General features: G+C 39.3%; 1 protein-coding gene across 2 annotated transcripts in view; it reads left to right on the forward strand.

Annotated features, from left to right (window-relative positions):
• The window catches only part of RNF180 (ring finger protein 180), a 71436-nt gene extending 69909 nt beyond the window's left edge, over positions 1-1527 (forward strand). For both annotated transcript variants that reach the window (XM_044446560.1, XM_044446559.1), the window contains one exon: positions 1331-1527. In XM_044446560.1, the coding sequence (XP_044302495.1) occupies positions 1331-1527 (197 nt within the window). The remainder of the gene's footprint in view (positions 1-1330) is intronic.
• The last annotated feature ends 17979 nt before the right edge of the window (positions 1528-19506 follow it).

Consider the following 19506-nt stretch of genomic DNA (forward strand, 5'->3'; position numbering starts at 1 on the left):
TATTTGTAGACTCTGAGGGGGTTACCCATGTGTTCAGGTGGCAAAAATTGGGTCAGACGTTTAGCTAATGCAGTATGAGATATTTCTCTGTGGGTTTCTACAGCAAGAACAATTACAGTAATAAAATTGCTATTCTTGAATAAAGAATGATTACATTATAAAGTCTAATCTAGGGCAAATGTAATGCAGATTTGCGTAAAGTAATTCACACAGAGATACAAATCAAGGATTACATCTATTCATCTAAATCTTCTCAACTGGAGCAACTTAACTAGTCACAACTATTGCCACTAAATATTTGCATAATTATGCTTTGATTAGTGATTACAAGATGGCTCAAAGTTGTTGATACAAAAATAGCCCTCTGGCATATTTGTGTTATATTTGCCATAAGAGTGGAAATAAATAAAAGACAATCACATGTAGCCAACTTGATTAGAGTACTCTGAAGAGTACTACACAAGAAGGATTTATATGTGGAATGCAAATAGTGTTCATTCCAGTGGCAAGCTTTGTCAGCCATGTTCCTCACATGGAAATCAGATGAGCTAAAATCCAGATGCACATTTTGTTGCAATATTTAGGATAGGTTAAAGCACAGAATTCATTAGCAACACCATTCTATAGATAAAATTCTTTGCATGCTTAGACAGAAAAAAACAATCCTTAAAAACCCAGCAGCTCCCAGTCAGCATTCCTGGCTGAGAAATGTTGGGAGCTGGGTTTTTTTCTTTCTTAGCAATCATAGGATTGTGCTCTAAAAGCTTTTAAGATTTCTTGTTACTTCTGAAACTTGAAAGTAAATTAACATAGTAAATCAAACTTTTGTGTGAGGTCTATTCCAAAACTAGATGTGATTATTATTTCTTTCTTTCTTTCTTATTTATTTATTAATTAAAACATTTCTATGCCGCCCCATTTGCCGAAGCCTCGGGGCGGCTCACAACACAAAGTTAAAATACAAGAAATAACAATATAAAAATATAAAATAAGTCGCCCTGGCCAGATAAAATAAATAATATTAACAATTAAAATGACGCTTAAATAAAAAGATCTTTGCCTGGCGCCAAAAAACAAATAACAAATGGGGTCTACTCTTTATTTATTGGGGTCTACTCTTTATTAAAAGAGTAGACCCCATTCTTACTATACATTTCTTTCTCATGACCAAATAGAGCTGAGTCAATAAACACAAACATGTAGCTTCACCTTTCTTAATTTCCTCTGTCACCTAAAAATAAAGTTTTAAAAAATAACGAAACATTATTGGCACCTAACAACTCACTTTAATAGAAATATGACTAACTTGAAATTTTTATTTGCTCTGCAGGTTTTCAGAACCCAGATTCATTTACACGAAGGCATTTCCCACATGCTGCTCACAGGATGGATTATATTGATTTTGAGGATGATACCCGGGGATGGCGATTTGACATGGACATGGTGATAATCTACATTTATTCCATCAATTGGGTTATAGGATTCATAGTGTTCTGTTTTCTCTGCTATTTCTTCTTTCCTTTTTAGGATAGACATACCCTGATGTAAAGAGGGCAGGTGATAGGAGACTTGATTTACTGTACATAACTTAGAACACTATAGCAAGATGAAGTCAGTGATAATTTTCTAATTGCTTCATCTTTCTTTTGTATTTTGAAGGAAATTTGTATATAGAAATGGCCATTCCTAATGCTTTTTCTAACGCCTACTCACGCCTACAGGCATATGATTTCCCAACCTTGTACCTCCTGTTTGATTCTGTATTGTAAGCAAATCAGGGCAGATTCACACATGCATATTCATCAAACAGTGGCTTCAATATCAAATGATGCCTGCTATGTTTGAAACAGCTGCCATTCACAAAAATATCACCTCAAACATTTTTCTAGAGTCAGTTCACATATTGAACAGTTGAACTGTGTCTAAATAGTTCTCTTGTGATGACTTTGCTTATATGCAGAGTCTCATGTGGGATTGGCATGTTGAATCTCTAGCTTTCCACCTGAAAAAATCCATGAGCATTTGGCATGCTAAAGTGCAACTTTTAGTTTAAGTTCGCATGGGATATGGTTTGGGAGGAAGGAAAGTGGTCAAAGCCATATAATGAGCAGTCATGTGGAGATAATTTAGCCCTGTTTTCTCTGTGGTTGCCTGTCAGAGTATTGGAGAGAGTCGGAATTACTGTATTAGTTAAGGACAAATACAAAGGAAACAGAAAGCAAAATTTCTATTTCAGTAATACCTATGTTTATTTGAATATGTTTCCACAATGCAATGAAAAGCACCCCTCCCCAAAAAGTCACAGCTGATTACCTGCATCTGGTTGTGAAGGATGCTACAGATAACACAGGACTTACCTCCAAACATCCTAGGTAGCAATGTTGCACCTCATGTCCTACTCCTGACCCTAACAACATGGAAATGCTAATGTTTAAATCTGGCTTCTGTTGTTGAGTGATGTTACAAAATATGAGGTGAAAGAATCAGCCCATTATATCTGAACTCCTAAGAGAGGAACAGTGTTTGTGGTGCAGGAGCTTGCCCATTATTGCAAATCTCATGTCTCACAGGTGTTCACAAATGCATGTGGCATTCATTGATAAAATGCAAGTTTAAGTGAGCTATCGCAGATCAAATACTGCAGTCTCATATTTCATATCACTGCATGGTATCTTAAACACAATGCTATTCATTGGAGTTAGTTCACACATTCAGCTACAACTCATCGAGTGTTGAAAAGTTCAGTAATCTATATCCATTTATTAACTGCCCTTAGATGTAACAGACGAACAGTATTACAAAGATACATTTGCAGCATCAGTAAAGTTAACAACAGCAAAGATCTGACCACCCCTTACAATCCATATAAACAGACATATCTGGACAAGTACGGGAAAAGGAGTATGGAATAAGAATGAAGAGTAACTTACAATCATAAACACGCGTTCTCCAAATAAATCTGAGGAAGTTTAGTAAGACTCATTTCTCTAGTTACTTAATCTTGCAATCTAAAGGAAAGTATCCGCTAGTCAGAGGTGCATGGAAATAGATGAGGCATATCAGAAAGAGTAGGAAGGGCGCAATTGTTTGGATATCTAGAAGCTATATCAGAGGTCTGTCACAGAAATAATCCCTGGTGTACGAGATTACTACCCAAAGAATGATTAGCTCTAGAATGAACAGAAGTGAGCATAAGAAAAGAATGTGAATGAACTGAAATAATAAATAAGAAAGGAAGGCACTGCAAAGTGAAAAGGTCAATGTCTGTCATCTTTATAGACAAGAAAGGTGAGACAAGCTGCAGAGTGAAAAGTAGATACTCAGGGTTTTATTTGAGGAAAAGGAATACTAACAAGAGGAGCTGAGCAATGTAAGAAACCAATATAAAATCATAATGGAAAATCTAGATATACAGTGACAATCAGTTGAGATGGAATAATAGAACAGAGATACAGATACATTTGCTTGCCTATTTAGCCAAGAGCCATAGTAGCAGTTCTCTGCTCTTTGCACTGACAAGACAGCTACCAGTCTGGATATGATGTTACTTAGCAGCACCTTTAGGTTTCAGACTAACTTAGAAGTGAAAAGGGAGGCTGGTGGATGTCAACATGAGGGAAGGTGCCACCAGGCCTAGTACACTGAAGCTATACTTTAAAAAACAGCATGGTATCAACACAATGGGGCAGGATGCCCTCAGTCTTACTCCTCACTAACCTTCTCTTTTTTCCTTTGGATCAGCTTGCAATCCAAGAATGCCTAATGAGAAAATCAACCCTTTTTACTTCAGCTAGTAGGCCAAAACAAAAGCTCTTACCAGATTAGATCCTTTGCAGTTTAGTTCTGTGTGGATCATTCTGCAGTTAGAAGTGAATCATCCTCTTGAAACAACAAGAGACATTTTGATACATGGTTTTATCACTGATTAGCTGCAATTCACCTGGCACAAATCTCAGTTTTACCAGGGGAGAGGATAGCTTTTCTTCACTTTATATCCAATCAATTTCCTTTGATTTGTGTGCCTTTTCTGATGTACTTCATACAGTCATTCAATTTGTATAGATTTCCATTGTATTTATTAGAATCTTCTTGTTGTTTTCCTTGTATTTAGGCTTGTCCAAACTAGCTTAAGATGTTACCTAAAAAGAAAAATACAGATACTGTCTGAGCATCTTTGTAGAATCCAGTGGTGGCTCAGCTGCTAGTGCTAGCAACCTTGTACTTATAATGCTAGTGCAACATCATCAGCACTTGCTAGTGAAAAATGCAAAGCAATTGCTTTTTACTTTTGCACTAGCAAGCACTAAATACTTTGTGTTCACGATGATTTATGCTAGCACATTGCCATGAGTGGTGCGCCACCATTGGACACTATCCTTTGATGCAGGAACATTGCTAAAGCTAACCAGTTCTGACTCTGACTGGTCTCTAAAGTGAGTCACCAGTGGAAGCCCAGTATAGGAATGAAAGTATATATAATAAATAACAGGAAATCAGATGGTCATTACTAACACAAGGTACATTTCTTCTATACACTCCTGTTTAGAAAGTTGGATTTTCACATACTGCCATACATTCAGTATAGTGCTACTAGAGAGTATTTAAGAATGAATATATATATATTTAAGAATATGCACTTAATATATATAAGTATGAACTTAAAAGATTTAGGGTAGCTTTTTCCTTTTCTCCCACCCTCTCTCTTTCCTTCTTTTAAACGTATAGCTCAGTTGTTGCTCGCTCAGCATAAAGGAGAGTGAAGTAAATTTTCACCCTAAATGTACTTACACCTTTGAGCTTTAATAAAATGCAGCAAAGCTGTAAAGAAATTGTATCATAATTGTGTTTCCTGACTTGACTTTTTTGAAATGCCATTCTCCAAACAAACCATATTGTAAAATGTAAACCTATTTAATTGATTAATTACTTTGTTTATTTGTAATATAATTATAATTAAAATGAATATAATTAATAAAAATTTAAATGTATATCCAGATCTATTCTGAACTATAAGACAAAATAATCCAGTATAGTTTTCATACTTTAAATTAATTCTCTGTTTCACTAACCCTAAAAAGTGTTTATGGCAATTCCTTCATATTGCCTGTCAGCTACTATTACATGTTCCATGTTTAGGATTATATATCAGCATAGCTGGTCTCTTAGCTTTAAGATGGTACATGGGTTGCTATTATGACTTTCCTACTAGGCCCCTTCTTGTTTTTTTGCCGTGCCCCATAAAACCTTTGTGCAAAATTACTGTATCTGGCAATGCTGACTACCACATACCAATTTTAATGACAACCTGTCCCTAAATAATGACAATCCTGTGACTTTAGTTTTGAAAAACAGCCAACAGAAACCAAATCCAAGCAAGACTGAAATAATGATGTCTGGGCCTAGCAGTGTCCTGACCTGACATGATACCCATGGGGCACAGAGGAGTATGCAGCAAGAATGGTTGGCATTACAGAGAACACCAACAGGGTCTGGCATTGAGTGAGCCCTATCCTTGCAATATCAGATCACCCCTTCTAGTCTCTGCCCTTTCCTTGATGAGTAGAAGGCCTTAAATCAGGCCATCTGGCTTGAGAACTAGCTTTCTGTTTCCTCTCTGTTAATTCCCACCAGGTTGATTGTCAGTGCTGATGGACAGGTCAACAGTGCATGGGGTTCTTAGTCTGTAGGAGATTTGTACCTGGAGAGACTCTATCTCAAAGCTTACTGTCTCTGGATGACATTGGCTTGAAGGGGCCCTGGTACTAGCCCAGCTGTGTAGTTGGGTCTTCAGTTAATATCCAGCATCTCTGTTTCCAGTGCTGATGATCCAACTGAGCAGGATGGCCTTTCTTCATCTAAGTTAATTAGGGTCTGAGATTAGAATTCTATGCTCAAAGGGCCAAATTAGTAATGCAGGGTAACTATACATATGTTACACACACACACACACACACACACACACGTGTAAATGTGAATGGGAAAGAGGGGTGCTATATGTAATAACTTCAAGCAGTATTATTTCTGCCTGGCTTACATCCAATATTGGAGTGGGGCTGAGGAAACATTACTTAAAAACAGTGGAGCCCTGCAAGGTAACACAAGGGAGAGGGCAGATCTTGTTCCCTTTGCTTGCACAGTAATGTTACATAGAAAGTGGAGCTCCTCACCCTCAGTTGATAGGTGAATGGAACAAGCTTGTTTAGCTTACAGGCACTGGACCTACACATTTTCAGTTTGGCCTCAAGATACACAGCCCTGGATCATTCTATACTTAATAATTTAAGGTCAGCCATTATATAGTGGCTAGTATAGCTTTCATCAAATCCATGTGGTGAGAAGGCTGCAGCTATTTCTATGCTTGTTCAGATATTCAAAATCCACCCAATGCACCTTGACTCTACCTGGAGACACCTTTTCACAGAAGAGACCCAGTACATAGCCCACCAGTAACATCTGTGTTTCAAGTAACTGGAAAGCTCACTGAAGAACATACCTCTGTATTGGTGAATCTCTTATCTCAGAATATATCATGTCCCACAAGGTTGCTGTGATGTATCATGTGCAAATTGACTTGTTCATCCTTCTCCAACACAAAGCCTCCCAGATGCTTTGGAATCCAAATCCCAGCATCCCTGACCATTGTGTTGGATGGGGCTAATGGGAGCTCAAGTACAAAATATCTGGGAGGTTCCTTGTTGGGGAAAGCTGATCTTGCTAGCTTGAAACAGCCCTAAGAGCTTGACCTGGCACCTGTCTGGCCTTGAAAATAATGAATTGTCTTTGAAAACAGTAGTTGTAGTGGATACAAAATTGGAACATCATTTTTGGCATCTTTTCCTCATTTACTGAAATCCATTCTCTGAAAGCTTTAACCAAAGCATTTCGGAGGTATGGTATAATCCTTCTGTCTGAGTAAGCATTTGATGATGGTGTTAAACAAATGGGATTTTATTTATTTCCCTTTCCAGCTTTAGCCTCCAGCATACTACTGGATCTGATAATAAATAATGGTGTAGGAATCCTTAGTATTGTGTCTGTAATCACAATAGAGGTAATGAATTAATTAGTTAATGAAAAAGATGGACTCTAAAATTTAGATGGATGTTGTTTCCTAAATTATTTGGATTACTGGATCCAATTTGGGAATGTCAACAGTTTGGCAGAGGGGTACAAATTAATGTTGAAATCTCATTTTGCTCAGTGCCTCCTTACAAAGAAAACCTTGTTGAAATATCTGGATTGCATTCTGTGATGAACATGCTGTTGACTGTCTTCCTTGTAGCCTTCTGTAACCATTTATTTCTGTGAACCATTTTATTTGGAGATATATTTCTACCTGTATAAGCCTTGCAGTAACCTCACAATTTGGAATATGTTTTGACACACATTTTTGATTTTTATTTTATATCTGAAGCAATTAAATTTGAATATTTTACAACTAATTTCATATCTTTGCTTTTATTCCTTATGGTAGAATCAGGCACACTCTGGATTGCCTCTCTCTCATACATTCCTTGAACCAGTGTCCCTGGGAACTTGCTGGCTAAAACTATGTGGTCTCTTCTTCCCAGTACTATCATGAGCCCTTTTTCACTCACTGCAGATTTTTTTCCTTTACTCTCCCCATCATGCACCACAAAATTCATTTTTCATGATCTCCAAGATGACAGACAATAACATGCCCCCCCCCCCAAGCGCACAAGTAATGCAATGCAAGGGCTATCACTGGTTCGATGCTTTTCTGCCTTCCCAAGCACCAGAAGTCTTGGGAAATGGTGGAAAAGGTGTTGGACACTGAGAACATCTTGGTCCAACAAAAAGACCTAGGGTATCTTGCAGTGAAGGAGTTGATCTATTGCCATCCCCTTTCACAAGCAAAGCTACTACACATCTTTGCTTTCCTTTGACAGCTTGCCTTTTGACAGCAGTCAAGAAAATAACATTAGCCTGTTTGCAGCCCCTCTGGGTTAATGTCCATAGTTGGTGCCTGCTAAACTCCCAGGACACAGGCCAGGCAAGGGATCCCCTTTCAGGCCCCCATAGGTATACTTCTCTGCAGTTGCACAAGACTGAATGAATTTTTTAAATGAAAATATCCGCACAAATTTCTTACACAAACTAGTGACAGCCCCCACAATGTGCTGCTTGGACACTTTGGAAGGATTTTCATTTCAAAGATCATGGAAAGCGATCTCCAGGGAAATGGGTGGGGGGAGCTGCAGCAAGCAAAAAAGAGCTCACAGTCATAGTGAAAAACACCAAGTCAATGATGTTTGTGACACTTGAGCATTGGTGGGGCATTTGTCACTGCAGGGTGGCTTGGGCAAGCTCAGCAAAAGTGGCAGGGGGTTCTTGCCATTCTTGCGAAACAGCTGTCACACTGCTTCCCCATAGCCACAATAGAGTCAGTTGCCAAAGTATGGACAACACAGCAACCCATCATGGCTACAATAAGCCCAAAGCAAGCCATAGGTTCTCAGGGTAGCCAGTTGCTCATAAACAAGCCACCCAGTAGGAACCTTTCCAAGCTCTTACAACATGTGGCTAGGCATTTGTGATTGCTTCTTGTGTCATGCAAATCCAGTGTCTGTGTTATTTGACATCACAGATTCTGTTACAATTTCCCAGTAGTAGTATATGTGAGTACAGCATATTTTCAGCTGCCAGACACATGAATCATCAGCAGGATTCAACAGCATTTACCTGGAAATAGCATGTCAGATCTGATCTCCATGAGGCTACATTCTGGAAGAAGCTGACTAATGTCTCTATCAACCAAGTTGAATACTTTGAAAAATAATTGTACTCATACCTGTGCATATCTTAATCATGTATTTTCTTTGGTTCCTTTTATAACATGCTATTCTATGTTTTTAATAATTACAGAAATCATTATCTTGGGAACACAGTAATAATCAAAGTATAATTACATTATGATTTTAATTTTGATTTATTGTAGCTATTAAGTCTATAGTCACATTTGATTCATTCTTAGAATGTATTAAGGGATCATTAAAGAGAAAAGGCTTGCTTTTTTAAACTCATGGGAGCAATCCTGTTCTATTTCAATAAACTTTTACCACTGATTTCAACAGAAGGAGAACTCAGAGTCTGTATTTATTTTATTAAAATATTTATATATTACTGCTTATTGTATGCCTGGGCAGTATGTGGCAATATAACAATTAAAATACAAACCAAATAAAACTATCACCAAAATTGCTGTAGCATATAAAACATAAAAAATGCAATATTTAAGCATTCTTTGGCAGACAAAAAGGTGTCCACCTCACATCAAAAAGAATCACGTTTCCACTAGAAAACTTCACTGGCAAGTTTTTATGCAAAAGTGCTACTTGCTCCACCTCTCTAATATTTAGCCAAGCATCCCTGTATTCCCCTCTTCTGGCTAGCAATTTCCTTATTTTTTAAAAAACTACTTCACATTACTAAAAAGCAAGTTCAGCCACCCACAAAGTGCCTCTACATCTCTATTATTTAGCCAAGCATTCCCATATCTTCCACTTCTGCACTTACATTGCTAGCTAGCAAATACCATTTCTGAAAATGGTTGTTTCACATTACACTAAAATAAGCACACCCACTCCTGAAGTAAGGCCATCTGTTAGGAAAGCACCTTCTCTCCCACCCTTCTTGCTTGCCACTTCCCTCTCCTGCTAGCTGTCATACCTTGATCTGGGTTACAGATTGGTGAGCAGCAGCAGGAAACAACCCAATGTGATGGCAAAGGAGGAACTTGGATAAGTTGTGGAAATGTTAAGCTGTCAGTTGCTCCTGCACAAAGTAGTTGTGAATGCATTCAGGGTGCTCTCTTGTGCATTCAGAAAGCACAGCTTTTAGGGGCAAGGGCAGAGGGCACTGAAAAGGGATGATGAAGGATGATAGCAGCAGGACTGAGAGCATGAGGAGCAGCAGGGGGTGCAGCTCTGGCTAGGTGCCTCTCTAGGCATTCCCTGCAACCCACAATAAAATTGGCTTGCTGGGTTTGGACAACACAGCAAGCCACCATGGCCATGAATAACCCTAAAATAAACAATGGGGTTTCATTTCACTGTAGGTGCTTCCAGGGAATAGGAGCTTGACAATCATGCTGCACAGCTGCAAGCCCTGGAGAGCTGCATAAAAGGGTTCCTTGCGCTGATCCTTCTCACTACAGCAACACAAACCATCATGGTGGCTACTCTGCATTCTTTCTTTCATACTTGCCCTCCCCCGCCTCACCTGGAACCAAATTCTTTTCCTGCCTGCTTACCTACCTGACCATTCAGCTCCAGTCCACCCACCTGACTCCTGCCTGGCTCCAGTCTATCTGTGTCTTCACCCCTGCCTCTTGCCTGACTCTGCCATGCCAGGTACCTGCATACCATCCTTCCTGGCTGTTCCATGCTTGTCTCACCAGTATCTGATTCTTGGCTGATTCTTGGACTATGCCTCATCCTGTTGCCCTGCTGGTTTCTGACTTTGGACTGCTTGTAGACTTGCCTTTTGCCTCTGGTCCTCTGAAACTCATGCAAAACATCTGCCCTGCACCCTGGTCATGGCTTTCTGACCCAATGCCTATCCCCCAGACCTGACAAGTTGCCATTTCTTCATACAGTGTTATAAAATGGGTAAGAAGGGAGATCTCCAAATCTTTTAAACTCCTCTCATTACTGAACATTGGGAGTAACACTGGATACCGAAGTCCAAAATATCAGGAGATCCACCATCTGCCCACCTTTTTATTAAAATTTAAAAGCTTGCTGTACAATGAAAACATAATATACTATATTTCATGTTAGAACATGTCTGAAATTAATGGAAACTAAGACTTATTAGGGATACATTAATTCTAGAAAAGAAATGAGTTTCATGTTTTCTGACATAGCAGTCTATTAAATTACAATTTTCATTCAGTGAGGAAATCAAAGTAACAGACCTTTGGAAAATACATATTCTCTCCACCTACAGTGATAACATTATGGGGATCCCAGCTCTTTATATAATTGAGCTACCTTTAAAAATTGATTCACAGGCTGCATATGAAATGAAATGAAAAATGGCAACCCCACTTGCTTTCACTCTACAAAACTTAAGCTACCCTATAACAATACAAGTTGTTATTCATGTATTAGAATTTTTACCTTGTCTCCCATCAAGGAGCCAACACTATTTCAACATGTCCCATTGAACAGGCCATCTGTTTTACTGTCCTCTGAGTTCCATCAGTTGAACAATTCTCAGTTAAATGAGAGGGTTTCTCAGAAGGCAGTAATGAAGACAAAATTGGTATATCTAGCAAAATGCACACTAATTGGGTTTGCAAGAACACAGGCATAGTTAATGAGACATGATAGCTCATTAACTACACTTGGTGGCTGGTCCACCATGGTAGCAGCATACCCTTGTGGGGTTCAGACAACACAATAAGCCATGCTGGTAAGGGTCATTAGAAAAGCTGGTTCAGCTGATTGAACCAGCATGTGCAGTTTGATTAATAAGCCAGCAAGGCTTCTTAACCAGGCTGATTGTGCAAATAGGCTCACCAGCTTCAGCTGCTCTTGACAGAGTCAGACAATCCAGCATGGTAGGGACATTTATTTATTAATTTAAGCTTTTTTATACAGCCAGTGCTAGCTAGCTAGATGGCTTAGAAGCAGCTTATGAAGAGAAGGAAAATAGCCCACTGTAGGGTTGTTGTTTTTTCTTTCTTTCCATGAACATGTGAACCCAGTCATGTGTCAAATCTCCAGCCTCCAAGAGACCAGAGCAGGCTTCTCCAAACTGGTACCCTCCAGATGTGTTGAACTGGTCCAACACATCTAGAGGGAAACATGTCTGAAGGAAGCTGCTTTTGAGAACTCAAATAGTACCCAAAATATATACAGCTCAGATCTGCACTTAAGGATTCAGAACACATACAACCCGCTTGCATTGCTGTGTGTCTTAAAGATGACATAGCATGGATGAGCTGAAATGGCAAGAAGGCAGCTTCCACATCATTTTTGGATAGGTGATGTGGTTGTGTTATAAACTCCCTACTGCCTGGATAGCAAAAACACCTATGATAGCTCAAAAGGATGAAAGAACACTTGAAATGCAGGGTGTCTTTGTAATATCAGGAGATGGGGGCTAGGTACAAATACACAAGCAGAGCAAAGTAGAATCAAACATTCACCTGCAGCAGGTAATATAGCCATTCATCGCACTACAGTTTCCCAGTGGGACATTGTGTCAGTCTCCATGCCTTAAGACTATCAGATTTATCAAATCCTTCATTCCCTGAATACTTTCCCTCTGATTCCAAATTATGGAATAGACCAAACCATTCCTTAGCTCCACCCTCTAGTAACTAACTGAAAGTGCGTAGCCTTGCAAAGACTGGCCAGAGCTCTCATGAATAAAAGATTCTCAGCTACTAAAGAATGTTAGCAGTACAGTGTATGACTGTACATAAAAAAAACCCATTGTGGAATCAGAAGTAAGTTCCAAGGTTCATTTACAGTCTAGGTTTCCCAAAGTTCATTTACAGTTATCAAGAGTACCAAATCTTGACAAACTGATAGGTGGGAATCCACAGAAATTATTGACAAATCTAGTAAGTTGCATAGTTGGTGCATATGGGAGTTGCCAACAAAATATTGCATTGTGGAAAGCTCCCTTTCAGGATTCAAAACATTCCATTCTCCTTCCCTTAAATTTCTCCCTTACAGTAAATCAGCATTAACTGGGTTTTGCAGGTTTTCTTCCCTTACACATGTTTTTGTTGTTCTTAGTTGCAAAGTTGCATTAGACCCATCATGGCCCCATGGACAACATTCGTCCAGGCCTTCCTGTCCTCCACCATCCCCCAGAGTCCTCTTAAGCTCACATACACATGTTTACCCTAAAGATTAATTATAGTTCTGCAGCTGCCCACTCCAGGGATTGCTCCAAGCCTTATACCCTTCTCTAATGTGAAAAGCACTCACACTCTGAACATCAGAAATACCGGGAACAAACAGGTTCCTGGAGTGCTCTTGTTCAGGGTTGCAGCCACACCATTCCATCCCCTTCCCAAATTTTCATCACCCTAGCCCAACAGTCAAATACCCATTGGCCATACTGAGTCTTCATTAACCAATTGGCTTTCCAACTTCACAGATTTCAGAGAGTGATCAGAGTGGGCACACTTGTGCCCAATCCCAACTACATTTCTCCATCAATTTCTATGGGTAGCTCTCTAGATTGCCCTTTTAAAACAGCTTTTCTATGTGAACCTGGAAATAGCCAATCAAAAAAAAAAAAAGTAATGGTTCTTTCTACCCTTTATATGTGTTTCTCTTCTTGTCTTTCCAGTCTCTCCCATCTGGTTATGCATCTCCTTGCTTGACTCATTCAGCAATCCATGTCACTGATTATTTATGGGTTCCCCCTACTCTATTTTCCCAAAAATTGCTTTAGCATCTGCAAATGACAAGGTTTCTTCAAGTCTGTGGTGCATGGGTGGTATTCTTTTAGTCTCATAACCATGAAAATGGAAATAATTAACTCAGTATTAGTAATTATACTTAGGAAACATATGCAGAACCCTAGGCATTGTATCTATAACTGATTGCATGTACTGTACATAAGATTTATTTAAAATGAGCCAATGTGAATAAGATGTGAGATTATAAGATATATTACCTTCTAGGCAATTTGAATATAGGCAGAGCATAGCTATGTCTACAATGGATCACTATACACTTTAATAGCTCACTATAATAGACATTTTAGAGAGAACTTTCTGCTGATTTATGCAGTTTCATTTCTGTACAGCTTTCTAAATGAATGTAAGGCACATAAAGCTGGAGTGGGGGGTTGTTTATTGTGTTTTTCAATCTAATTGGATTTAACCAACATATTGTGCATAGCTAAATTGTCATGACATTTAGATTTACCTTATTTGGAAAAGTTTTACTCCCAATAGAGTAAATTAGCTGGTCAATAAAACAATTAAAACATATCACTTTAAAACAGGTGAGTTTTAAGCAGATTTATGGATGTTCAATTGAGCAGGTCATTGCACTGGAAGGAATATCCTAAGTAATAATTTATTATTATTGGGAAAATTGGTTAAATGTATTGCCTGCTTCAAGAGAATTACACACATTTTTAATATGAACATCTGCACCAGATAGATTACAATCCATGATTAAAGAGTTACCCAGTTAATGCTTCCAGATCACACTGAAGCCAAACATTTTCTTTGGACACTGAGTTATGATTTAAATTGCTTTGGGTGCTGTAGAAGCTGAAAAACTCTCTTAATATACCAAGAACAAATATTAAAAGAAGATGTGGTTGAGCAGAAAGAGAATGGAGGCAAAATTTGGAGGAATATGAATAGAGCATCACAAGGAGAACCTTGGAATGAGAGAATAAGTTTGCCTTTGCATAGCAAGTAAGCAGGAACACCAATTGAACAATTCCGTAGTTACCTCCAACAATTCAACACTGCCTACGGGGATGTCACTCCAGCCTCATGGATAGAGCTCCACTCAACCACCCCAGTACTGCCTATCATTATGGCATGATCAGCTATGACTATAATATGGCTCTTTCACCCTTCAAGCCTTACAAAAAGCCATTGTAAATACCTGAGTCATTAAGGTTAGGAAGCACTGGCAGTGCCAGCAGAAAAAAGAAAGCCTACTGAGGTGCAGAATACAAAAGGAGAAAAGTGGAGTGGGGGAATATATGCAACAGTATATGCAACAATGCAAGAGGGAGTGGGAGGAGAGAGAGAGATCCAAATGGCACTATAAGAGTTCAGGCTGAAGCTGGGGTTTATTCTTACTGATGTGTCAAACAGGATATGATTCTCACTGCTCTATCTCTTTAAATGCAACGGTGCACCAGTCAAATAGAAAGAGAAAGGTGGGGATCATATGTAAATGGATGCTACATTCCCACAGCTACAGCTTACCTATCTACAGCATACCACTCACTCTATGATATGCACTTCCATGAAACACATCACCTTTCTGCTAGGTTGTTTTAAGCATCCTTCCTTTTTGAGAAACGCTCTTTAAACTCTTCATATGAAATTTAGTATTCTCTGTGTTTAATGAAGACAGTGATTGGTAGGATACAGCCTGCTACCAGGCTCAGCCACGCAACAACTAGAGTGAACTCAGGTGGACCCCAGACCCCAAGCCAAAAGGAGCCTGAGACGAGACTTGGAGTCAAAACAGTTTTATTCTAGTGCACTTTAGAATAAACGGAGGGGAATGAAGTTTTCCCAAATTAGAGTCTCGAATGTCGCACCACAGTACATATGTTTTACACCCTGCATAATCAATTAGGTCACCTACTGCACATCTAATGCATCAGTGTATGCACACACACACACACACACACACCTGCTGTTAGTTTCAAAAAGTCCTTTCTTCTGTCAAGGACCAGATGTTTCCCATGTCTATTTCTTGTCTGCTTGAGATTCACACAGGCTTGCCATATTTTTACTGTCTGCACATTTACAGTTTTCCACTGTCCCTTTGATTACTATATTCAAGGTCAAGCTAACTTGCTAGCTGTGGGTTAGACAAAGTTCATTTTGTTCTTATACCCGCTCCCTTCTGGGACAGTATAACTGTGGTGTTTCTACTATGTGGCCTTCCTCTGGCCAACTACTTTCGGGGTGTTTTGGGGTGTTGCGATTGGCAACAAGCCCAAAATGTCCTCAATTGTCAGATGGCCCCTGAGCCTCCACCCAGCAGGGGCTCAGGCCTGGCCTACCCATGCACTTGCAACCTATACCATATCAGGCTGAAGCTGAGGGATACTAGTTGCAGACATTCTCCAATACAAATACTTCCTGCAGTTAAAAAGGTTCCTAGCCTTGCTGTCTCTTGGTTCTGTTAGTTCTCTGCTTTCAGGATGGTGAAAGTATTTGTGATTGCTGAGCTGGCATGCCTGTTCTAGTACCTCAGGCCTCTGCCACATTACTGCCACCTTATTTTGCTGAGTGTGTAAACCAGGCTTTGGTTTCTGTATGCAGAAAATGGTGACTGCTAACATTTATAGAATTAGAGAAAAACGTTCCTTCTTTCTTTTGTAGAATGTTCTCATATCTTTAGATGGATGGCTCTTTTAGGATTGCAAAGTATTGCTTATTGATTCGCATATTAATTCACAAAGCAATTATTTTGGCAGTCATAACTGAAGTACCATTATAAAATGAAAATACAGCCATACACTTGTCCATTTGAAATGTTGCTGTGATCTAGCAGTACAGAAGCCAATATGATACATTGCTCAACTTTCCAAAGAGTTTGGATGCCACTTCACAGCTATTTGTTTTGAGGCCAAGAGAAATGAAACAACTTGTTCCTTTTCTCTGAGTGCTCCTTTTATCTCTCCCTCCTTAAGATGAGGTTGTGACCAAGCAGACGTTGCTGAGAGTCTAGCTGCTTTCAGTCCCAGTTGGTCTGATGGTCAGTTGTGAGCATGGGTTCATTTGGGGAGCATGGATTCCTCACCCCCACTTTAAGAGGTGCAATAATACAAAACAGAGATAGGCAACCTTTTGTCTTTCTCATGTTTTGGAGTACAATTCCCATAACTCCCAGACAGCAGTGGACACGAAATCTGGACGTTCTTGTCCAATATATCCAGAACAAAATGTTTTTCTTGCCCCACTATTTTTTAAACCTGTACAATTAGCTTTATCAGAGAAAGGGTTTGAATTGACCTGACTCCATCATCAGAATGGATGGAGCTAAACTTTTTCATTTATCTGCTGGCCATAATACTGGTATATACATGTATCTGTAAGAAGCGAGAGACAATTCTCTAAAGTTGTAGGTGACAGAATCTTGGAAGCACTTGTAACATAAAGAACCTAGAGACCAGAAATGGAAATCACGAGATGTCTTGGCCATCAATATTTGAACTTATTTCTCAGAGGGATTTATGCATTGTGCTCTTTAGTAGTGCTGTACCTAAGAACTATTCACAATCACTAGCTCAAATTCACCTACAAATCTCCAGGTGGCAGACAGCAGAAGAGAGCTCTGGGCAGCACCCAGTGTTGTTGCTTCATGAGCTTCTATTCATGGAAGAAAAATGCTCACAGAAGGTGTCCTGCCGTCTACCCTGCAACAGTGGAAATTGCCCACTGCCATTAATTCTCAATCAGTTACACTGGCTGCCTAAAGAAAACTGGCGTGGGGTAGATAAATTTATAATGCACATAAAGGATCTTGTAGATCAGAGGTGTGGCTTTCCTGCTAGGACCTTGTGTGTTATGCCATGCCACTTATTCCATAGCATTTTTATATGTGGCTTGTTGGTTTAAGGCTCTTTATAGGTTGGCATTTGGGTTGTAAAATGGATTGAATGTTTCTGGCCAACTGAAATTAAGTTAATTATAAGATCTTACATGATTAGTAACAGGGCAATGGGAAGAAGAACTTTCTGCTCTTATGGAGGGGACTGGCAAAGTTTGAGCATTGATGATGCTTCCATGGGAATAGGGATAAGCGACAGAGATTGTGGGGGGCGGGGAGGTTGAAGGGAGAAAATCAGGTGGTGCTGGCAGGGCCAGGCTGTGGCCTGCATGAAACACACATTGTGAGAAAGAAAGTTAGAGAGAACTGAGAGAAAAGTTTGCCTGCTGCTTAAACAGGCTCTTGGGTGGAACAGGGAGTGGTCTGGGGATAATCATAGACAGGAGTGACACTTGCGCAAGGATAGGCATCCCCTAGTCTCAAAGCAGACCAATAAAAAAGAAAGCAGTGATGTAGCAGTGATAAAAAGGTGATGTAGCAGTGATGGGAGAAATGCTGGCTATATAGTGGCAACAAAGCCGTCCATGGAGCACTGATCCTGCTGTAAAGATGTTTGGGATGTGTCGTGTGGGAGGTCTGAGGGAGAAGTGGGAGGGATGGGAGGAAAATACAAGACCACGAATAGCTGCCAGATGCTCATGCAGGAAGCCACTGTGTGTGGCTTATAAGCCCAAAAGACTTATCTAACACCCTGGAGATCTGGAGCTCTTTCTTCTGTGTATTTATGTCTCTTCCATGTTTGCTATGCCTAAGCTAATTGGTACTGATAGATTTTTTTTTTTTTTCATTTTCTTCCTGAGCAGGTAACAAGATACACTGGATCTCCTAACAAGGTGGCTTGCTAAGAACTTTCAATTCAGCCAGAGATGCAGGCTTATGTTATGCCGGGTGCTGGACTGAACTTCTTAAAGTGACAGTATCAGGTCATACCAAATACAAGGGTAAAATATCTTTTTGTTCAGTGACAAGCAGCTTGCGAACTTGATGCTCGGATCCTTCTGAACCTTTTCTGAAAAAGCCCAAGCAGAAGAGATTGTGCCCATTCTTGCTATTCTGGAAAAGTGAGGTTAAGGGACCAATAGCAGGCTATGCTCCTCATAGGCTTCTTTTTACTGGACTAAGAATGCTCAGGTGTCGTTTCCAATAAGGGAACATGGGAATGCTTGCTTTTTATCACTCCTGGTGAAATGAATTGAATGGGTAGGCACAGAAGACTTTTTATATTTAGAAGCCTCAGTGTTCATATCAAGGTTACTTATTGTTGCTGTTGAGCAAAGGGGAGCTAAGAAAAAACCTGCATGAAGCATCTGAATGAGCTGTTGGGTGACACAGCTATTAGAAATGAAAAGTATTAGTTATGAACTGTTGCAAAATCTGTTTCAAGTGCATTTACAATTCAAACTGTATATTTTCTTTTGTTATCACACTTAAAGCTGATGGATTTAAACAGGTTCCACTGAAGATAAGTGGGCTCAACAACTTTATTTTTTTTTCAAAGCTATAGCAAATCTAAAAGACAAAAATGTAACCTGCATCATGCTTTTTATCCAATGCATTTAAAATAAAATAACCATTAATTTATTTATTTTTTATTCTATCCACTAGCTGAAGCTTTTTGAACAGTTCACATTGTAAAAAAACACAGATCATAAATCTAATGAAATGTCACATTAAATTATTCAGTATACAAAATTTAAAAACAATTTAATAACTAAGAAAATGTCAATACAAACTAGACTTGTTGAAACACCTGACATCAACACCCATTGCACCATTAAATGCTTGGGAAAAGAGGGCAATCTTTGCCATCCCTTTAGCTTCAGGTTAAGTTGGTGCCAGGAAGAGAGTTCATTCCATATTTGGGACCCCACCACTGAGAAGGCTTCCTCCCTTGTTACCATCCTGTGAGCTTCCCTCAGAAGTAGCACTTGGAAGAAGGCCTCATATATTGAATGCAGTGTCCATGGAAATTCATGTATATCTGAATCTTTGGTATGGGGAAATCAGATTATCAATCCATCCCTTCCTTTGCTTTTGGGGGAAGGTGCTTGAATGAATGATTGCATCTTGCACCTCAAAATATTTCTTGATGTCCAAAATTTTCTATTATTTATTTATTTGTTTATTTATTTTTCAATTTATATCCTGCCTTTTTCTGCTTCACAAACCGTTCTGGACAAACTTTGTCTAA

Source organism: Varanus komodoensis, unplaced genomic scaffold, assembly GCF_004798865.1.
Source record: "Varanus komodoensis strain SLA01 unplaced genomic scaffold, ASM479886v1 scaffold5, whole genome shotgun sequence".
Classification (NCBI taxonomy): Eukaryota; Metazoa; Chordata; class Lepidosauria; order Squamata; family Varanidae; genus Varanus; species Varanus komodoensis.